Genomic DNA, 23,872 nt, shown 5'->3' with positions numbered 1-23,872 from the left:
GGCAATGCAGCAGCAGCAGCAAAAACAGATGAGCTCATCTGTCTGTCCTTTTTCTGTGAACATGTTTCTTGTCAGCAGGACTCTTGATTGGCTCCTAGTGCTGCCCTTTCCTCTCCCACTATGCATACCACTATACATATGATCTGCCTGGTGTTCAGCTTATGCTCTAACGACAATTCTGGATCATAGATTATCCTCTTATGTGCCTGTATTTCATGAGAAGACAATGGAAATTTAAACCAGTTATTAGCTTCAGTTGGACTGGAACTTTAACTGCAAAAATGTGTTCTCTTTTGTAGGTTAATGCTCTTAGGGATATCCTCGCTTAACTGCTGAATCAAGTAAAACATAAAATTATACCTGTGCATAATTAATTGCTGATTATGTTTTATAAAGCTATGGAGTGCAGTTTTAATTGTACGAAGACTATTACAGAATGCATGAAAATGCCATATGGCCATGTTGTATAGTTAAATCTTCCTTTAGAACAGTTGTCCAAATTAAAATTAAAATTGTTGGAAGGGGATGAAATGCTAAGATATGCTAAAATTATCTATATCTATCTTCATAAACAGTTTGTGCAAGCATGTCAAAATCCCACATGCTGCTGGTGGAAATTGCAATACAAAAATCTGCAATGATATTTTAGAGGAAAAATTATTTTGGACAAACAGCAGGGGAAGTGTGTCAGTAACAAGCTTTTATGATGCATAGTGCAGCAAGTGTTACCTGCACATGCTCGGCACTCCCCTATTCTTTTATAGTCTGAAAGCCTTGCTGATGCTGAAAAGATTGGCATGAAAGCTTAGACAGTTTAGTAAGCCTTGATATAAAAAGCAAACAAACATGGTAAAAAAATATTGCAAAATAGATCGCTGTTAATGAGCTTCCACACTCACCTATACGAATGGGAAGGGATTCCTACCTTATTTAATGTTCTGTAAAAGGAAATTGTTACAAATCTATCTTTTGCTAAATATTACAGCAGTTCTAAATATTTTATAGTCTTGTTGTGACCTGTTGCTCCTCCTGCCCCTCTTTCCACTTGTTCATGAGCAGGTCACATGCTTCGCCCCACGAGTCAAACACATCCTCTGATGAGTCTATTAGCTTTGTATTAGAAGAGCAGAGGTCGGAAGCACAGTGTAGGGAGTTGGAACAGATCGGAGAATGATCATGACTTTGACCACCAATGCTCCCATCTTGACTCACCTCATTGAGGTTAATTTCAATTTTAGAGCACTCTGGCTCTTGCTCGCTACATTTTGCGTCCTGCCACATGCAGTGAGGCTGAATAAGTCCATCAGAAATAGAGTATACTGGTTCAGTTGGTGGTGTTGGCATATGTCCATTCATTTTAGAGAAAAGTAAACCCAGTCTTTTAAAAGATTCCTTTTTGGAACTTGAAAGCCTTTGGAGCTTGTTTCCATTACGGATGAAGGAACGCTTGCTAATGCCATTGCTTTTGGGTGCATTATCTATGATTTCAGTCCCAGACACAGTTTTAATAAGAGCCGAGACATTGAAATCCTTTTTTTTGTTGGCTACATTAAAAGAAACACTCTTTGACTTAGGTCTCTCTTCTGTTGCATCTTCCTTCTGTGATACCTCTGTACTGCTGGTGGAATAGCTTCTCCTTGGAGGTTTCCTGTTTCCCAGAAGATCAAGCACCTCATAACGGAAGCTGGAGATATCCTGTTTCAATTCCTGCAACAAACAGATAGGTAACGATAAAGCTGCTTCAATAACTCAGCAATGGGTCATAATTTGTTCACTGACTGTATACAGCACAGAGTCATATTCTTTTTTATGTTTGTTTGTTTAGGAGTTAAACTGTATAAAAATCTAGTTGTGAAACCAAAACTTCTGTTTTTACCGGATATTATTAGACAGTGTGATTTGTTGTGTTGCAGGCTAGTTGGTAAGTGTGCAGGGAAATTTCTGTGTCTTGTATTGTTATAAGCCCTTCCATGTGTACCATGCTATAAAGGCTACTTAAAAATTGTGTGGTTGCCATATTTGTTTTTAGCTTGGCTGTATTAAAATCTAACATTTCTGACCTTTTGAGAGCTGATCACATTTTTCAATAATGATGCTTAACTGGCTTAACAGGATCCAGCTTTCTAGGCCTTTCTTGTTGGCTAAATCCAATACCATGGTGTCGTGAAATACATTGAGGAAGATACTGGTTGTAAAAGACCATGATGGAAGTTGTGAAAACACTCTCTTCAAATGCTGCCATACACTGCTCAAATTTCAGCCAAGCCCTGCTGAGTCAGCTGAGATTTGAGCAGCGTGTGGCCTTGCTGAAATGTTCATCTCTGGGTTGGCTCAGTGGTTGTACCCACTTCTCCACCTTGGCCTGTCTATACACAGGCTAAAGTGGGATGGGATGGGATGAGATGCTGAACTAAATCCCAAGGGCACATAGTTTGAGTGAGAATTTAAAAATCTCTCACAGTTTACCGTTTTCACAGAGAAACGTCCTCTGAAACACAGACATGGACTTCATTAATTATTGGAATCTTATTCATAGTTAGCCATTTTCCAAGGAGCTGGCTGGCTTCAAGATTACAAACATACATACACACAATAGAAATTTGTTGTGAAGACAGTCTTGTGATTTCTCTTGGGATGCCTGTGAAATTTTATTTAGACAGCATCCTCGCGAGAGCTCCTTGTACAGAACAATTTGCACATATTATGCCTCCAACGCTATGAAAAGCTGCTGCAAGCATTGGTAAAAGTGCAGCTGAACAGCAGATGCTCCAAAGTTATATTTTGGTGACAAACAAATAGCTCCTATATAGATCCTGCAGTATCTTTTTAATCGGAAAAAAAAATGTGTATCATGGGTTTTATATATGGAACATACGTCTAATTTTAGTCATTTAAAATATTGTTTATTTCAAACATCTTAAAATGAAACTTGTATACAAAATCAGTTTAAAATTCACAAAAACTTTTTTTCTTTTTATGTGTAGGTACATTGCCTATTAACACTACCGCAAATTCATTATCACAGTATCTTAATTGATTTACATTTGCATAACCATATAGTTACAATTCATTGTATAATTTCTCCAAAGGTATGTAGTTTCATTATCCCAACGTGTTTCGCATTAGCTTCTTCAGGGGAATATCGGGAAATTTTACCACTACTGTGGCAATGTATTGAGGGTAGTGCTAATGGGCAATGTACCCCCACATATAAAGAAAAAAAGGGGGGGGGAATTGTGTTTTAGTGAATTTTAAACTGGTTTTGTATATATGTTGATTTATGTATGAAATAAACAATATTTTTAAATGACTAAATAGACCTCTATATATATATTGATGTAAACTATTACATATCATTCTCGTAACATGATTTATTTGTTAATAGCTTTAACCTACTATGCATAACTGTTAAACAAACTAAACCTGGTACTGCAGCAAAACTGACTGGCTCCTTGTGCTGTTTATCCCACCCCAATCTAAGTTCTCCTGCACAGGGGATTGCAAGAGGCTGACACCAACTCAAATGCATGTACTTATACTTCTTGCATTTAAGAGAATACATTTAAAGATGTATTAACCAATACAGAGCTGCATTAATTTGTGCCTTTTATATCTGCCTGTTGTTCATTTTTAAAGAGGAACTAAATGCTCTTCATATAGACTGTATATAAGTAGATTTAAGAAATAGAACTTTCGAATGTTGATCCATGGAGTATCAAATTGCTTTTAGGAACAAATTATTTCTCTTTTGGAGCTAATTAGACCATACTTCAGAAGGTTTTACAGCTGCATTCTGCATCAACAGGCTTTTTTCAACCTGATCATGTAATTTATAAAATCACATAGTATAATTTGGTATTGATTCTCATGAATTGCTTGGATCTGGGAAAGCTGATCAGATTTAAGTTATTAGGCTTATGACTTCCAACACACTGACATAAAAATTCTCGACAATCTCAACATAGTATCCCCATATTTTGTGTTAACAGTGCCACCATCTAATATCACTTGAGAGTATTGAGAAGACTTTGACCACATATTCAATCTCTGTTGTAAATTTTTGTATGCAGAATTTTTTTCATGATATTTATGTGTGGGTGCCAGTAAGCAATGTTTCTAATTGCATACTTGATTCAAATTGCTAATGAAAGAAAAATAAAAGTAGATGTAATTAAAGCGTCTTCTGTAGCATCTTGATGCAGTTCTGTTTTACCTAAAGACTAATGCAGACCACCAGAACACGCCCTTACAATATCAAGTGTGTGTATCTATGCGTATACTGTACACATACGCTCATTAGCCAAACTCGATATAATCATTTGCTGAACTTAGGATAAACAGAGAGGAAATAGCAGATTTCAAAGCGGCATGATACTTTTATCAGTAAGGTTGAGGTGAGAAGGCCAGCAGTGAAGAGGATGAATTGCTTCCTGTGGGATTTGTGTGTCTGACTGTCTTAGGTGATGATTAACCTTTATTAGGTTTGACACAACATACAGGTATATACCAGCTAAAATGTTTCACTTCAGATTGCAGATTAATAATTGCCCCACTATTATATTTGCATTGTCAAAATGACAAAAATGTCTTTGTGTGTGTCAGACTTTCACCTTTTCTCTCTTTTACTTTTTTCCAGAATAAAAATATAAAAGTGTCTGCAATTTATTTTGAATATATTACACTTGTTTTCTAATAAATCCCCATATAGCACTGTAAAATGTAAACTGCCTAACAAATAGGATGTGTGTACGCCATAAAAAAAATGATTGCCCACCTGTGTGTATAAAGGGTATTCAAAATTGATGGAACCTGACACACTGTTAGTATAGAAGAGTTTGCAAACATGGAACATAAATTAGATTTTTTTAATCTGGTGCTATAATTTACTAATGTTGTCAGCAATCTTAGTTCAGTATGGTGCCCGACACAGTAAATGACAATATGTTACCTACACTCGCAGGGCCTGGGCTTTCCAAAAACATACATCTTCAGTGTTCTCCAGAGCAGGCAAGTATGTCCAAAGGGTCATCAATGGATACTGCATATATCATCTGAGGTAAGTGCAAAAGCACTCAGGCCTCAATGCCATAATTAATAATTCTCCATCCTCATTCGGAAGCTGAAAACTAGAAATCATCTACATAGGTCTGACTGTCTAAGCCCCAGTACATACTGTATGTGAATTTTCATCTTTGAATGTAAATGTTAGCTCAAAGAGCATTACATGTAGGAAGCTTGAACAAAATGCAAAGAAATGGTGCATATTCAAGTATTATTTTTTTTTAATCAGTTCGCTATTACCCTGCCTTTCTTTATAACACCTATACAATATCAGTTATGCAAGAATGTCATTGTTTTCATTGAGACACCCAATTCATATGCATTCATATGACGTTTTCCCTTAGTTTAGTGAATGCCGCGAAAATTCACCTTGCAGAGAATACCCAAACATGTGCAAAGGGAAAAAAAATGCTTGCACATGATTTATGATTGGATGATAGAAGTCAGCAGAGCTTCACCTCATTCACTAAGCTAAGGAAAAATTCCCTTGCAAAGTGAACAGCCTATATGCCTTTAGTAAATCAACTTATAGACTTGCATTGTAAGAAGAAGCAGTAAAGACTACTAGATTGTAAGCTCTTACGAGCAGGGCCCTCCCAAACCTATTGTTCTAAAACTGTATTGTACATTGTGTTGTAAATGTACTGTCTTCACTATTTTGTAAAGCGCTGAGCAAATTGTTGGCGCTATATAAATCCTGTATAATAATAATAATTTTTTTAAAAGTACAGCACAACCTGTGTAGCACTACAAACTTGGAAGCAGTGCTTTAATAAAGCAAACATGGCTGCTCTCATGTAACAATATAGTTACAAATAGCCTTTAGCAGTGCCAGCAGGTACTAAGCCCAACTCTAAAAAGTGCTTTCTATGCATTGTGCCCTATTAACTAGATAAATACACTGAGCCTCACATATAACAGTAAAAAGAGACTGCCTGTGTAGCCTATAGAAACCAATCAGATCCCCCTTATAAGGACAAAATAGTGCTAGTTTCTAGGGACAACCCAATCACTTTTCAGAGACATCATAATGAAGCCACTTAGATTCTTTAACCACAAAGCTTATGTCCACTTGCTTGGCTACATGTCATACCTTAAAGTTTTCCTCTGTCAGTCCTTCATTGGTCTTTGAATTTCTGATCATTGCTGCCACGTATCGTTTCACCAAATTTCTAATAACTTCCTACAATGAAAAAGAAATTGTGAAATGTGTAAAAAGGTTATGCAATAAAAATTCAATGAAAACATAATTTGCTTTTATATATGCCAATGTAGTTCAAATTTACCTGAAGAGAAGAAATTACTTGTATTTTTTTGCTTTACATGATATAAAACACAATTTAATCCAGTTCTATATTCTGTGGGAGTGTCATGCCAAGTATGTGTTGTGTGTTTGATGATCATACTTCTATAATTTAATCCTTACATAAAGACCTGTAAATTTTGAACCACAGCTCTAAAAATTGCAGTCATACCCATAATTTAATAAAGAAACTGTTTCCCCGGCAAATTTTTAGGTTCGCAGGGTATCTAGATCACCCAGGGATGCTTAGCTGACACTACTGCTCTTTTGCACTAGAAGTCCACTTCTGAACAAATATATCTACAGTAGCATTATAAAACCCTTATACATTGCTTTACAACATGTTCCAATGTTTTCCTGCATTATCTAACAGCCAAATGAGAATAGAATAAGAAGCCCAGAGGGAGAAAACATGAACATTTTCATACTGTTTTGTAAGTGAAATCCAAACACACAAAATCCCAACTGTGCTTACCTAGTACAGGCAGTACTTGTACTTTAGCTATTGTCCTATATTTTTCCTGCATCATAAACAACATTTTATAGCACCAAAGTATTATATCAACACATTTTTTTATTCTCTGTATTCTTCGTAAAAGTGTTTAGCAGTTAGAAGTCAAAGACAAAGGCCAAAATATATTTTTCTCCCTTTTTTTTTACATGTTTTACAATATCTGTGGTCTGTTGTATTGCGTTACTGCAAACATGTTAAAATTCAATATTGTGCATGTAAATAGGCATTGCATTAAGGCAATTGATTCATATACAATGAGATGCCAACACACAGCAATGGAAGAAAAAAGCAGCCAAGGCATTGGTGGATTGCCCCTAGTAAAATGCAAGGAAAGCCCCTTTGAATAGCTTTTACCCTCATACACAGTTCATGTTCCAATAACACAGTCCAACATTTCAAACTACCTGTGAGGGAAATAGAGCTGACAAGGTGAGATGCAAAGAAAATAACATTTTGGTAAACATCTAAAAGCATTTTTCCATTGTTCATTTTGTTCCATGTGCCCCATCATTCCCTCACTGGGAACTGCATAGCAATAAATAACAAGACAGTGGGTGCTGTTGAGGAACAATTTTACTAAACATGAGAAAAAAGCAGCATTTAGACTTTAGCCCCAAAATTGGAATGAGAAGCCACAGCCACATCCAACTAGTAATGGCTCACAAAAGTGATCTGAGAAGACCAACTGACTGCTTTGCAAATGATCTCTGCTGGGACATGCACTGCTGAATCCCAGGATATTGTCTTTCATAAAACATGCCTCAAGATAGTCTGGAGGAGCCATGCCTAGAACACTGTAGGCCAGCCTGAGTGTTTAAAGAAGCCACAATGCAATGGTCCTTCTTGAGGCTGGCTGATCTTTCTTTGAACCCGCTGGCAGGATAAAGAACCTGTCATATCCTCTGATTGTCTTTTCCAGGTAACTTGGGATTAGATGTCCCAGATCCAATGTGTGCCATCAATGCTCTGTTTTAGGGTCGGGGGGAAAATTGGAGAGACCATTCTATAGTTGAATTAAATTTAGATATTACTTGGTTCTAAGGACGGCATCAGTATCACCTAATCTTGATGTGTTACACGGCTTCAATTGTGCCTGCATTCAAACTTTGAGAACCAAAAAAGAGATCCCACTTTGGAAAGTTTGGCTTAACTTTTAAAGTTTGGTTTCAAAAAGGCTCTCAGGAACTGAACCACCAAAGGATCCATTGCCCATAATTTATGCATAGTGGGGGGAGAGCTGAAATCTAGACTCTAGAAATCTAATGGTTTTATATGCCTGAATGGATCCAAAGTGTATCCAATAAATTTCCCCCACAAGTAAGTGATGTTAGTTGACACTTTTCTACCTACAGCTCATTCTCCGGGTTGGCAATTTTAATTTCCCAGGGCAAGGATGGGCAAACTTCCCCTGGATCTGAAGGTCTTTCACAGGAGGAAGCAGCCAAGGATCCAACATTTTTATCCTTCACAATGGTAGAAATAATGGTTTGCAAGGACAAAACAGAAGACTTGCAATCACGTCCACCTTCTTGAGCTGGATCTTCTGAAGAACCTGATGAAAGCTAGTGGAAATAAAAATCTCCACATCCTGCCATTCAAAGTGCAGCAATTTGTGTGAGCAATATAGTACCCTGCTAGTGGGAGCCCCAGATAACATCCATTTAGGAATGACACCTGGGCCATCAAAACAGGATAGGATGTACCCCTGTGGGTGCTCGTAGGAGTTTCTTCAACAATCTTGAAGGGTCTAATCACTTTGGCGACAGAACAGAAAAAAGAAATGTTGGCTGTGGATAAGGGTAAGAGCTTTTAGTTATTCAAAGGGGCTGTCCTACAGGGACAAAATACTAAAATGTTGCTAAGCTTTAACATTACCATCATCTAATGGTTTACGTAACAGTCTAAGGATAATGGCATAAGTTTAGAACTGTTCAGAAATATTGCATGTGCATATGTGGGGGCTCACATAGATTCAAATTAATTGGTTTGCTAATTTAGGTTGTATAATACAAAAAGTAAAATATATTACAAAACAAATTGCAGATTCAAGAGCATTGTAAACCATAGATTTCTTTATTTTATAACCCTCATATTGACTTATTTATTGAAGTAAAATAAGATAGGTGTCATGCAGATGGTAATTCATATCAACCAATAGGAAATAATCATTTACTAATTAAATAATACACTCACTGAATAAAAAATAATAATGTGAGTAGTCGAAGAGGAACTCCACCCCCTCTCGGCACCCCAGTTTAATTTACCCCCTCTTACCTTTTATGCTGGGTTGTTGCTAATAAAAATATTGACACCCCAGCAGATCTAGCATTGTCCTTCTCTAATCTTTTTCTCCTTCACTGCACACTGGGTCCCACCCCGCCATCTTTCTTTCTGATGTCATCGGGAGCTGGCTGTCTCTGTCATGTTCTTGAAGCCAGCAACCAAATAATTCATGCCAGGTCTTCCCTCCTTAAAGTAGAACTATGAGGTGAGTGCTTTTCACTCACCTCATAGTTCTAGCCAACCTGTGACAATGAGATTGTCACAGGTCGGCTCAGTAGATCGGGAGGTGAGCGAACACATGCCGGTGTTCGCTCACTTCTCGATCCTGTCACGGCTCTCTGCCGTGACAGGGGAGGGGATGGATTCCCCCCTCCCCGCTCCGATCCACCATCGCTGACTGGCGGAACGGACGGGAGAGAGGGGCGGGTACAGCTGGCTCTGCCTCTAGATAGGCAGAGCCAGCTGTCACTCTCGCAGCTGGGCAGATCTCGACATCGATGTCGGGATCCGCTCCGGCTGCGGCGTCTCAGTATACCGCGAGCTGTAGCTCGCGGTATACTGAGCTTAGGGTGACGAGAGGACGCTAGTTTGTGTCCTCCCGTTACCCTAAGGAGAACTATGGGGAAAAGCCCTGACCCCATAGTTCTCCTTTAAGCTGATGCCCACTGGCATAACTGATGTAGATATCCCAGAATCAGCAGAGAAGACGTCAATCTTGCCTAGGCGAGAATGTTAGCAGGGGACAGGTTGGAGCACAAAGAAAAAAAGAAACAAAAAAATGTTTTTTTATTTTTGGAAACTTCCTTTTTTTGTGAAGGTCTCCATGGTGATGTCATAGGGCTCCATCCATGGTGATGTCATAGGGCTCCCTTTAAAGTATCAAGGTAGATTCATTCAGTAATGCAATCTTCAGGCAGCTGAAATCTTCTGATTGTCCTGTAGATATTAAAGCTACCACTGCTGTTTTTGTTTTTGAATAAGCAAGGTCAATGACTGACACCTTATCATGCATTCATTTGTGGATGAGTCAAATATGTAAGGAAAACTAAAATGGACATAGTTGTTCTAGAACAAGCATAAGCATGACCGCTCCATATCATGAACAGAATAGTCAACATTGGCAGCTCCCATATTTCTATTCTGACAGATTCACGTTAAGGAGAAACAAATGCTAAAAAAATGACTAGCCAACATTTGCAGAAAAGTCATACATATTTTATAATGTCATTGCTGGAGCTTATCACAGAATGTGCTGTAAAGTAAGGACTATTCTTCCAGCTCGACATTAACTGTTTCAAGTCACACCTTTATCAAGGCTGTTATTGCAAGAAGGCATCTTACCTGGTAGTGCTGATTCTGAATCAGGTTGTCAGCGTGCCTCTCCTGCAATAAAAACTTAATATATTAATTATGCATGTACCAGCGTAATGTCTCTGCAAAAATCTTTTGCATGATCCCCAGCTGAATCTCCAGTGGGCAGAACTTTAGGCTACTGAAAACTGAGTCTCTGCTGCTTAACATCAAGGAGACTGCACTTAATAATTTGTAAAGAGAAGAAAATTTCATTTATAAGGTTTTACCGTAAAGGTCTTTAGGTTCTCGTGCTGTTTCTGAAGTTCCTCTTCACGTTTTTTATGTGGACACAACTTATAGTGGATCCACTTGCAAAGGTACCAAACAGACTTTGGGCTTGCAATGATGTTAAACGGGGGTGGCAGAGTGCCACCTTCATCAAAATAACTCATCCACAGTTTAGTCCTGGCAAACTTCCATTCAATATCAGCATGATCCTACAGGAAAAAGAAAAGGACACTGGTTATCTTCACAGACTGCACCAAAATCTTAATTGTAGCAGTCACCTTTTCATGTTTATGATGTTTATGAGTTAGCAGATAGTAAATATTTTCCTATGAAATGTACACCCCAGTCAAATTGAAAATGAAAGTGTATGTGCAGTCAAATGTTCTAGCTTTGAATAGAGCGGGGTAGGATAAGAGCCTCTGCAATCCACGACTCTGCTAGAGAGATTTCTCATTACTGTCACAGTGACAATGGTTTTATGAGGCACAAAATGAAGGAAAATCTACAACAGGGACATAGACAGTGGTGCTAGCTATCCTCCACACCACTAAAAAAAAAATCAGAGTCGCTGCTGGAGATTTACCCTAATTTACTTCCTGGTGAAACCATTGTCACAGTGACAGTAAATGAAGGCAAATCATTCTGAGCACCAGAAAGCAGTAAAACCCAACAGGGGTTAAAATCCTTGACTGCAATTAAGGACCACAGCCAATGTGAAGCTTCTCAAGATGCCCATACACTGCTCGATTCTCGTACGAGAATCGCGGGAAATCCCGCGATCGTACGAGAATCGAGCAGTGTGAACGAAGACGTGCGACCGTTTCTACTGTACAGTCGCACGTCTTTTGTCTAAGGAGCATGCTAGAAAACCAGACGAGAATCGTACGATTTTCGGCTGGTTTGAACGGTGCTTGGGAGACAAATGCCGAACGGGCCGGTGTGCGCACGTGCACACTGCCCGTTCAGCATTGCGGTCATCGGAAGCCCGCCCCTCAGGGGGGCGGGCTTGCGATGATCGAGAGTACGATCTGCCTGCCCAAAATGGGCAGATCATATGTTTTTTAATCACTTTACAACCATCGCAAGACTAAGGTCTTGCGATGGTTGTACAGTGTATGGCCGCCTTCATAGGGTCCCCCAGGCCACTCCACTTTTTAAAACTACTGTTAATGTGGTATTCTTGTAAGACCATCTGCTAGGTTCTGTCTCTGTGCAGACCCACTTCTCAAGCCTACCCTTTGAATCCACCTATCTTGCTATCTCTTAAACTGAGAGAGAAATGGAAATAAGAATTTGCAGTGAGCCAGTACAGTGACTAACAGTTGGAGTGACACAGAGTTTCCAATATACTTAGAGCACTATCATGCCAAAATTACATCAAAAGAGGTAATTGTACAAAAGGGAACTTTAAAAATAGCAAGCAAAAGTGTGTAATATTGTTCAATATATATATTTGTCTCTAAGATGTGTATATATATTTCAAGTGCTATATTTAAAGCCCCATATTCTACAATTTCTTCTTTTGATGCCACCTGAGCCATATGGTTCAAAATGTCAATGATTGAGATCACAAGGCTGCCTTGATCAGTTGCATTCATTCTCTACTTTAGTAAGTTGTATGGTTAAGCATGAACAGCTGTGATATTTCAACTAATTGATAATAATTGTAGCTAACAATTGGGGTTTACTGTAGAGGAAAATGAAGCAAATAATGAAGGCAATAAAAAAGTGTTTTTGGTGGAATGTGGATGTCAGAGCAATATAAAAAATATGCAGTACAGATCTGCAACACATGCACATTTCCCCATGTTTAAGACCCCACAAGTACAGTAAAATACTAATTGGTCTGCCAGAAAACCACTCAACTTAAAATTTCCTATTGGGGTCTGACACCACACAGCGTTTCTGTGGTGTCAGCCTTGCCCAGTTGTCTTTTGCTAAACTATTTAATCCCTCCCACTCTCTTCATCTCTACAACATGGCACAGCCCTCCCCTGAATTTCAGAAATTATCTTTTTTTTTTGCACTTGCCAAACAAATATAACAAAACACTTTCAAAAGTATATTTACCAGGGATTACACACACTTAAACTCTTATTTATTATAATGACAAGAAGCTGCAATCCCACCTAGCAGCACATGTGAGGGTCTTGCAATATCAAGTATGCAGTAGATGTAATCAAATGTACATTGTAGGTAAACTAAATGGAGTTTAGAACTCTTGCATTTTTCTGAGATAGCATTAGAAGTCACTGATTGATTTTACTCTTTGCCCTGAGTTGTTCTTTAAAATGACACGCTCACCTTTACTAAAAACTAGTCTATCCTCCCTAGGCCCCAAACCTAACCTCACCTAAAAACCCACCACCCAGCTGCCTAGTTAATTCAGCATGACAGCTGCGGCCTCTTTTTAAGTTTACCTCCTCTGACTGAAAATCTGCTTCAGCCCCAGTCACACCTACACAATTAACTCTCCAAGACTGAAGACTCTTGAAGTATAGCCCCATTCACCTCTTTACTCCATTTCACAATGCATGTGAACTCAAGGCAAAAGCCCTTCCAGTCCTTTCATCAAAATGGACTTGTCATTCCTCCCGTTGTAGCAGGACTCTAAATGCTTCACCTGATTTCTAATTTTGCAATAAAAAAGAGAGACTTGCTTGCAATATAAATATGGTATGGGTAAACCCAAAAACCATTGTAGAGATCTCTTGGTTGTGATTCAGCTCATCAGCATTTACACAAATCTATGATATTAGCTTTGGGTAGACTGATCCTTCACACTGTCCTCTCCCTGTAGGTACACACAGTGATTCCTACAGTAATGGTAGGTATTAACATACAGTATACCTATAGTCATTTTATAATAAATAAGCTGCAATTTCATATCAGATGACTAGTGTTCTTGTACTGAAAATATAGAGGAGGAACAGGGCAAAAATGACTGATACAATTTTTTGAAAAAGGGCTGTGATAGCAGTGATCTCTAGCAGGCTCATGTAATGTGTCTCTCTACTAAAGTATGTAATTAATTGAAACCAACTCTTACAACATATTTGCATAGTTTTGACAATCTCCTGTAGCATGTCTATGTTCTCTAACCATTTCCTGTAGCAATCCCGTATTTCTCTGACCATCTCCTGCTGCATGTCTGCAGTCTCTGAGAGCTTTTTGTAGCATTACATTCACTGAATATTATGTTTGATGAAGGCAAGGTCTTCTTCTTCTTCAAGGAAGTTGACAGCCAATGACATAGATGCTTACAAACAGTGATCTAGATGCTCATATTCTTTACCATAAGATCATACCAGTCTATCTGTCAAATTCCAATGGTGCTAGAGTTCTAGTTTAAACCTGTGTGAAAAGTAATAGCTGAGGTGGTGAGAGGACTTCAATGCAAATCGCACATACATTTCTTCAATATAGTGTAATCCTTATTACGAAAAAGAGTGTAGTGAAAATGTTGGATGATTACCCCCTGCTTATAAAATTACAACTGTACACTCCCACTGACTGTCACTGACTACATCATGTTGAATGGTATAAGTACAACATACATTAGCACACATTTAAAAAAATGTATTAAATACGACAGACTAATTAATTATTGCTTGCTATAACATGGAAATTCAATACACTCAAACACTTATGAACTGTATAACATTTCATCTTTGAATAAAGAATGCCTTAGCTCACACTGTGGGTTGGACAGGTTTAGGACACCATAAGAAATACATTATTAATTAAGACCGTAGTCCTGGAGTGTTGGAGTTTGGTTTTCAATGCTCACTAAAGGCACAATCAACATGGAATGTGTATGCTCTGTGTGTTTTGTATGCATAGGTTCCATCCATGTGTTCTTTTCTCATTCCTCAATCTAAACACATACTTTTTATTTAATGGTTATTTATTGGTTCAATGTGTTCTTTATATTAAAAGTAAAAAGAAATTGATCCATATAGTGCAATGTTATTGTGGAGTTTGTTACACCAATCTAAATGAATGCTATAAATTAAAACATTTCATTTATTTTCATTCAGTATTACCAGTCATGTTCTAGTGTGGAGGCTAACAGGAACCAGGTACCCTCCATTATATTATGGTCAAATACAGCATTGTGTTTTTAAAACAGAAAGTTATTTTTATAGGCTCAATTCACAAAACTTTAACACAAGGATAAGTATATTGTAACCATTATATTATAAAGAAAGGCTATCTCTGGGATTACAAACTCAATGACCCCAATAAACAGGTTAAATTGGGGTCTTTGTAGTACCAACAATACTAGATTAAAATCCTATGGTTTGAGAGGGGGTCGAACAGGGGAAGTATGAATCAGTGACAGTCCAGAGAGACCTGTTGCTGGTGTTCTACCCCCAAGTGAAGGAAGGAAAGAAAGAGCGTGACCTACCAAAAAGGCTTGTGGGGAAATCCCCAAAGGCTCACACCAATAAAAATAATAATAGAACTCCTACAGCTGCACTTTCAATTACACAAAAAATACTCATCAGATTCAACACTACTTCTGAAGGTCTATACATGCTTGTATTACGATCTCCCAATCATTAACTCTCCAGATAATCACTTGTACCAACAGCAATTACCCCATGCTGTTCTTCTTCGTCCTACCACTCTCAAGCTCCACAGCAGCACAACTAAACACAAAAACAGCTTCAAATTCACCTGAAATGTTCATCCTCTCCAGTTTATCAGGCAAGAATCTGATACACAGTCATGAAGTTTAAAACGTAAATAAAACCAACATAATGTAACTCCAATTCATTTAACCCCTTCGTGACGGGAGACGTACACTGTACGTCCAGCCACAAAGGGACCAAATGACTTGTCACGTACACTGTACGTGACGAGTTATTTGCTTCTTTAGAGGGCTGTTAAACGCTGAGAATCAGCTTTTAACATTCATTAATAGATGCCCTTACTACAGAGGCATTCATTAATGAAAGGGTTAACCTTTTTCAGACACCCGATACCTTAATATTGGGTTTCTGAGAGTCAAAGCAAAGCGGACACTTTTTTTAGCTGTGCTGGTGTTGTAAAAAAATACTACAAATCAAAACTGGGAAAAAAGTGGTTTTTTTTACGTTTTTTTTTCTCTTTTGTTATATTTTATTTGTCCTAAGTGAGGCGTTAGACACACATATGTGATATAAATATGTAGCCCTATCTGTCCTCTAAAAAACAATATATAATATGTGTGGGTGCACTTTGTAAGAAAGTATATTACTGACGGGGAAGAATCACACAGCAAAAATGTCAAAAGTGTGTCAGTCATTTACGAACAGAAACGAAAAACAAGCTCAGTCATGAAGGGGTTAAAACAAAGTATAAACAATCACAAACACCAGCTCTAGCATGCCTGACATGCGTGACATTTCATACATTGACTTCATCAGCAGCATAGTGCGATCCTAAATTTAGCAGGAAGTAGATTTACATGATTTAAGCGTGCTCGAGATACTGAATCTGCAGTGCCCCTGTTTCAACAGCCTTGCTGTCAAAGCCAGTAACTGAGAAGCACGACGTAACATTGGTCCTGGGGATCATAGATCTGGCCAACCAGGTAGATCGTCCAGAGTGCTGGCTAACAGACCAACAAGTTTGACATACCACACTCTCCTAGGCTGATTCAGATCTATGAGAATGACTGGAGCGCCCCTGCTTTTGTTGCTTTGAAACAGATGAGGTAAAAGTTTCAACAGACGAAAGCTTTAAATCAGGGTGTAATAATCTTGCAGCACTGCCAGGTTATCCACTGCCTACGCTGTTGGGTCCCCCATTCTGGAGACAAATCTGTGCAACTTCTTGTTGAAAAGAGCAGCTAGCAGATCCACATTGGGCATTCCCCAAAAAGACATATGTCTCAGAACACCTTCTCATGGAGAGACATTCCCCCAGATCCAGACATTGTCTTGAAAATATGTCTGCCAGTTTCACACCCCAGGAATGTACACCGTAGAGATTGCTGGAACATAAACCTCTACCTTTGACAGGTAGACTTCACCTCCATCCATCCTCCTGGTGTCCCCTCATGATGACAGAAGATCCCAGACAAAAAACTCTGGGATGTTGATTGTAACAGTTGATTCCTACAGAGGCCAACAACTATAAACAGACAGGTAGCAAAAACTCTGCTCCAACCCAAAAGGCTGGAGTCTGTAATGACAATCTTCCAAAGTGAAGGAAGAACAAACTTGCCTTCAAACAATGCTAGGCACAGAAGTCACCACGTCAGGGACATCTTGGTTCGAAGATGTAACCATATCATCTTTTCCAGAGAAAGCCTAGACTTGTCCCACAATGAGAGGATGTTCCTTTGAAAAGATCTGGAGTAGAATTGAGCAAATGGTACTGCTTCCAGCACGGATACCATTAATCCCAGCACTCTCATGCGGCCCAGCCAGGAGGACCAACGTCGGGATAAGGCTTCATTCACACCTACCAAGTAGGTGCGATTTGGAAATCCTGGACGCATCCATCGTGCATCCAGGGATAGTGATTGATTCCTAACCGCATATAACCATATCAAATATGATTACATGCAGTGTGTCAGTGTTCTACCACTTTCAAATGTAGCCGCTGTTACCCGATCATTAACTTGAACAGGTGACAAACTGATAGTGGGTTCCCATCCACAGCAAAGAGAGACATAAGAGAAAGACAAAGGGAGGTTTAAACTGGCAGATCGGTATAACACTGTCGAACCTGCAGAACCATAGGAAAAAATGCAGCCCAAAATGTAAAACAAAGAGAAAGGTTCCCCTCAGCGGCCAGCTAAATAAATTACAATAAAAATACATCAACCCATTAGTAAAAAGAGAGTTGAACGCATTCACAAAAAATTGCCAGTCAGCTACAGCTGCCTCTGCAGTAAATAAACACACGCAGCCTCAGTACCAAATAGAGGAAAAACCTCAAAACAGCATATAATCTGCCAGGTACCCACAACAGTGAGACTTAAGGGATGGAAAAATAAATACTGTAGCAGCCTTGGGTCCAATAACTCCAGATGATATCCCCAGATATATGGTCTGACCTAAATGTAGATTCCTGTGCTAACTGGAACACAGCCATAGTGTCACTGCCGACCGGAGGACCTTCTCAGAGAGAACACCAGTATACACAACTGGGAAAACGTGTGTTTACTGGGGAGACGTTCAGGATTTTCAATATCCTGCATGAATGTACCAGTAAGAGTTGACACTAGAATAGTTTTCCAATTCCAAAAAAAAGACAGCAGAAAGGAAGGTCCAGTGGATCCTAAGTGTAACTGGCAAGGTGAGAGGTGGGAGGGGTATAGCCTCTAGGGGGCTGGCCTTTAGTTTTCTATGTGCCTAGGATTCATCTTTCTTGTATGTGGCAGTATAACTTTTGGTTGCTTAGTAACAATAAAGTTGTGCCCCTTAATGTATGATAGAGAAAAATATCTCTTTCCTGGTTTGTTAGATCTTTGAACTAAGCCTTATGTTAACAATTAAATCACAAAACCTAAAACCAAAGGCTTCACTCCTTATTAAAAGGAAACCTTTCTCCATAATCTACCATTAGTGACCCCCTGATAAAATTGCTAGCTGTCTGGATTTCGTGATAATCCTATGACTTCAGAGACTTCTGAGTCACTGACCCAGAACAAATATGCAGATAAGGAGCTCTTACTGCACTGGTTGTGTACTTGTTCCAAGTCAGTGACTTTGGTAGTATTGAAGCCAGAAGTAAGAAAGAATTACCTACTGTGACTGACCACAGTGGCATGATTAATTCAAATTAGGGTGTTTCTAGGAGGAGCCAGAACATTTCTGGTGTGAGAAATGCTACTTGTTGTTTAACCAGATTTTATAACCTGTAGGAAAAATCTCATGCAATTGGCCCAGTCCTTCTTTTGGTGAACAAAGAGGGGAGAAAGGAGCTATTGGCTGTGTGTAAACTGCATCTGTTGTTTGGGTAGGAAGCACAATTAGCAGTGGAGGGTCTTGATGCTACAAACAATGGTCACATGTCTCTCATACCTGTTGTTCTTAGGGAAACAACTGCCAGTTTATGCTTAGCCGTATTTATGCAGGAAGTCATGACATGTAGACAAGTTCTTTATTAAAGGGAAATAATATGGGAGATGCCTCTGCAGACCTGTTTTTAAAGGGCAGCCTCTAGCTGGCATCCTAATCCTTGTTTCATGAGCTCTTAGGTCACTGACCCAGAAAAAGTTGACAAAGTTGGAAATCCTGATTCACCTATGGAACTGTTACATAACAACTTCTTGAAAGGAAACAGATACATGCATAGGATATCCTAGTTGGCCTCCTTCTGGAAATGCAAGTCCCCTTTCAGTCTCTGGCATCAATACCCTCTAAGCTGCTAATATGGAACAAGTAAGCAGATCAGGAAAGAGAGAGTAAAGACAAAACTTCTGATCTGCTTACTTGCTCTGTGACATAGAAGGTGCCATTGATTCAGCATAACAGTCATCCAAGTAGCATTTTAGAAGGAGAGCTCCGCAGTGTCAGGCTCCATATTTCCTCAGGTACTGGTTTACTTTAAGGAGGATGTCCCATACCTTAAGGTCTATTCACTAAATGGTGAAGGGTTTGGAGAAGGCAGGAGAAGTGAACAATCTAAGCCCAAATAGCTGAACTGGAAAGTGAGCTGAATTGAATAATTTTTCCAAATGAGCTATTTTGGCCTAGATTGTTCACTTCTCTTAAATTCTCCAAACCCTTCACCTTTTGGAGAATAAACCTGTTTTCATTCTAAATCACAAGGAAATATAAAATACTGCCACTTGGTGGCAGTACAGTCAACATAATCTTGTATAAAAATGATTTACTAAGAAGATAATCCAGCAACAACATTGGAAAAAAGCACATTCAACAGAAATATAAAAGCTGAGCCTCATGATAGCTGACATATCAACACCTTTTCATGTTGTATATATATCAAGGGTGAATAAATATATATAGGCTTATATATAGGCTTATTGATATTGAAATGTTTTGTAATCATGTAATTGTAGTAATTAAACCAGGGAATGTTGTTCATATAATCCAATTACATTTTTCTGTTGTATCTGGCATGCATTAGCTGTCTAAGATAACTGCATTTTGTTGTGTATTATTTATTTTTACAGATCCCAGTTTAACAGAAATTGTATGTGTGCACAACAGGCCAAGGGGGTCTCTGTTACATGTGCAATACTATTAGTAGCCTTTAAATGCCCCACTGAACATTGGAGACTGAGAAAGAGACACACATTTTTACACTATACAGCTAATTCATTGGACATAACAAAAACACTCTGGTCATTCTCACAGCATTATGGCCTTTCCTCTTTTTCAGTGCACTCAAAAGGGACCTTTTTTGTTATAGGTGAAGCCTGATGGGCTGACACAGCCCCTGGCTTCTTATATGACTTGAGCACTCCAACAGCAAAATCTCCCTGCTATAATTCAAAGCAATATTACTGTCTACCTTGGACTAAGTGTATTCCTGCCTATCTTTGTGCTCAAGCTCATTCTGCCCATAATATACAGTAATAAACAAAAAACGGGAGGTAGAACTCTTCAATATGGTCAAAGCCAGTGCAAACCCAAAAACTCAAACACAGATCTACCTAATAGAGTCAGAGATTTAAGAAATTATTAGGTGGTTTATCTCTCCAGCATCTACCTAAAACTTTAAAGGAGAACTATGGGGTTAGTGCTTTTCCCCATACAGGTGAAACTCGAATAATTAGAATATCGTGCAAAGTTCATTTATTTCACTAATGCAACTTAAAAGGTGAAACTAATATATGAGATAGACTCATTACATGCAAAGCAAGATAGTTCAAGCCGTGATTTGTCATAATTGTGATGATTATGGCTTACAGCTCATGAAAACCCCAAGAACCCCAAATCCACAACCTCAAAAAAGTAGATTATTACATGCAATCAATAAAACAATGATTGTACATAGAACAATATCGGACCTCTGAAAAGTACAAGCATGCATATGTACTCAGTACTTGGTTTGGGCCCCTTTTGCAGCACTTACTGCAATTACTTTTGCACGATATTCTAATTATTCGAGTTTCACCTGTAGTTCTCCTTAGGGAACTATGGGAACACAAACTAGCGTCCTCCCGTCAACCTAAGCTCAGTATACCGCGAGCTAGAGCTTGCAGTATACTGAGACGCCGCAGCTGAAGCGGATCCCGACAATTATGTCTGGATCCGCCCAGCTGCGTGAGTGACAGCTGGCTCTGCCTATCTAGAGGCAAAGCCAGCTGTACCCGCCCCCTCCCCGTCAGTCAGCGCTGGAGGATTGGAGCGGGTAGGGGGGAATCCATCCCCTCCTCTGTCACGGCAGAGAGCCGTGACAGGATCGAGAAGTGAGCCAACACCCCGATCTACTAAGCTGACCTGTGACAGTCCCATTGTCACAGGTCGGCTAGAACTATGAGGTGAGTGAAAAGCACTCACCTCATAGTTCTCCTTTAATATCAGTTTTGTTTGAACTAACCCTTTCAGTAGATTATAAGGAATCATGTTTTTAGACGACTTGTGGCAGGTACTGAGTACAGACAGACCCATTAATGGACCCATGGATGAATAGGACAAGAAGAACAGGCAAGCAAAAACAATTATAAGTCTGCTAGTGGAAGACAACCAGCTTATCCACATAGGAAAAGAGAATATAGCTAAAGGTATGTGGACTGCATTACAAAAATTGCATGAGCGTTCAAACCTAAATAGTAAACTATATCTGCTATGCAAGCTATATAAGATGAGGCTAGAAAAACGCCAGGAAATACGTGAACTTGTGAATGCCTGCTGGAAATCATAGAACAGCTACGTGCAATTGGAGAGAAAATTAAGGATAACCATGTGGTGGCATTACTGCTATGCAGCCTTCCAGAGACATATAGTGCTCCTGTAACGCTCTAGAAATGAGACCAGAGCAGGAACTAACACTAGAATACACCAAAGGAAAATGAATTAATGAATACGACAGAAGGAAAGAAAATATGTACAATGAAGAAAATGAGAAAGCCCTTAAGGAGCATGAGAGCAAAATCAAAACAAAGAAAGCAGAGCGTGTTTTCACTGTAAAAAGACTTGTCACCTGAAAAAGCACTGTTCAATCTGGAAAGCTGAGCAGAGAAAGTGAGAGGCACCTACAAGAGAAAGCGCTAAGGCAGCCACAAAGGAAACTGCAGGCACATAATGGATCACTACCTTTAAAGTGAGTCAGAACAGTATATAGTACCACACGGATGGTTTATTGACTCAGGCGCAATAAGCCACATGACCAGTGATGAGACCCTTTTCACAGAAACTGATTTTAGTACAAAGTTTTTCTAGCAAACGGGAAAAGTGTTACTACGGAAGGTAACGGTCAAGGATTCTTGAAATGCATCACACGGTCAGGAAACAAGCAGAGTATCCTTGTGAAAAATGTACCGTATGTCCCAGACCTAGAAGGAAGCCTTCTAGCAGTGAAAACCTTAGCTATTAACATTCACCATATTTATTCCCAGATAATTTTTTGTAAAAGTCATTCTGAATTGAGAATGCTGGTTGGATGACCAGTGAAGCGTCTTCAAGAAAAATACAGCAAGCCCAGTTGCCTTGTCTTATTTTTTACAGATATTTGCTAATAACGGTCTCACCGTTCAATTCCAAGGTGATGAATGTACTATCCGAACAATAAGCAAATCCTTGCAAAAGGAAAAATGGATGAACACTTGTACAGACTCATGACCACAGATAAACAAGCCAAAACAGCCACTCATAATCCACACAACAAATGTATCCACAGACGATTAGGGCACCAAAACCCAGAAACCATAAAAGACATTATAAATAGGGGCTTATCAGAAGATATAATCATACAGTCCCGCCGAATGCTCATGACATGCAAATGCTGTATGAAATCAAAGACCACACATACCCACTGCCACAGGCCACCCAAAGAAAGACCAGCCACTCCATGGTTTTCATACACAGTGACGTGTGTGGACCAATGAAAATTCCCACATTAGGCGGGAACAGATATCTACTGACTTTCATTGATGATTATTCCAGGTACATAACAGCTTATCTGATGAAGCACAAGAATGAATCATGAGAAAAACTCAAAATTCAAGAGCTAGCTGCCTGGCTGTTATGCCGACCCTCTGACTTCAATACGTTCTGAGTCATCTAACTGGGAACAAGTATGCAGATAAGGACTTCTGATTTTTCTCTGTCCTTTGTGATCTGCATTCTAGTTCCACACAAATGACTCAAAAAGTGTTGCTCCTAGTGTTTTGATATTACAGCCTGAAACTAACATTTTAATGAGGAGGTCAGCAATGTGGCAGCCCTGGATTTCATTCATAAAAGATGTACTATTAGTGGAACTCCAAGGAGTACAAGTGAAAATCAACATAGTCCAATATATATTAGGGTGGTCAAGGGGTATGCATCAAAGTGGGGTGCTCCATTCAAATTTTTGTATGGGTAGGGACAGCTGTCTGTGGGAGACTTTGGTTAGACCCTGACTACAGGCCTACAAACTACAAAATAGCATGGCCTGAGACTCCAAACCGAGAAAGTCATCGGAATTGCACTGCTCACTCTGAAAGTGCTGATGTCTAGCTGCTATCTTTGCAAAAGCTAAGGAAACCTCCACGTATGTTAAACACTCTAGTACCTACATACTGTACATCTAGATACACACATTAGGCATACTTAACATGTCCAAGGTACAGAGCAGTTTACAGTGTATGCTACATAGGTAATTTTAATATAATTTTTTCAAAATAATATTTCCATCTCAATCTGCAACTTTCTAAAGTTTTTATACCTGCCATTTTTCTTCACCGAAATACTCTGTAGGTTCTCACAGAATTCTAATTTCTCTGCCCAAAAAGTAGTCTTGCTTTTTTCCTAGAAGTCTACATAGCTCTAGAGGTCAAATTAAAATTTTAGAATCCACAGTAATGATTCTACTTTAGGGGCACTTTACATTTTGAGAGACTTGAAGAACAATAAAGGAACATGCATTGTGTTTTGTTAAAACACTGAGACTGACCATGTGGGTATAGAAGTATGACTTTCCCACTTAGTACCCACTTTCTGCCAATGCATTAGCAT

At 39.1% G+C, this 23,872-nt stretch overlaps 1 protein-coding gene across 1 annotated transcript in view; it reads right to left on the bottom strand.

Annotated features, from left to right (window-relative positions):
* Nucleotides 1–999: 999 nt before the first annotated feature.
* TRPC5 (transient receptor potential cation channel subfamily C member 5) overlaps nucleotides 1,000–23,872 on the bottom strand; it is a 215,877-nt gene continuing 193,004 nt past the window's right edge. The window contains exons 8-11 of the mRNA XM_018565630.1: nucleotides 10,742–10,951; nucleotides 10,503–10,544; nucleotides 6,155–6,244; nucleotides 1,000–1,707 (exon numbers count right to left, since the gene is read on the bottom strand). Coding sequence (XP_018421132.1) covers nucleotides 1,000–1,707; nucleotides 6,155–6,244; nucleotides 10,503–10,544; nucleotides 10,742–10,951 — 1,050 coding nt within the window. The remainder of the gene's footprint in view (nucleotides 1,708–6,154; nucleotides 6,245–10,502; nucleotides 10,545–10,741; nucleotides 10,952–23,872) is intronic.

This window comes from Nanorana parkeri, unplaced genomic scaffold (assembly GCF_000935625.1).
Source record: "Nanorana parkeri isolate BGI_ZX_2015 unplaced genomic scaffold, ASM93562v1 scaffold868, whole genome shotgun sequence".
Lineage (NCBI taxonomy): Eukaryota > Metazoa > Chordata > Amphibia > Anura > Dicroglossidae > Nanorana > Nanorana parkeri.
The sequence above is the reverse complement of the archived record's forward strand: the minus strand, read 5'-3'. Positions and strand labels throughout refer to the sequence as shown.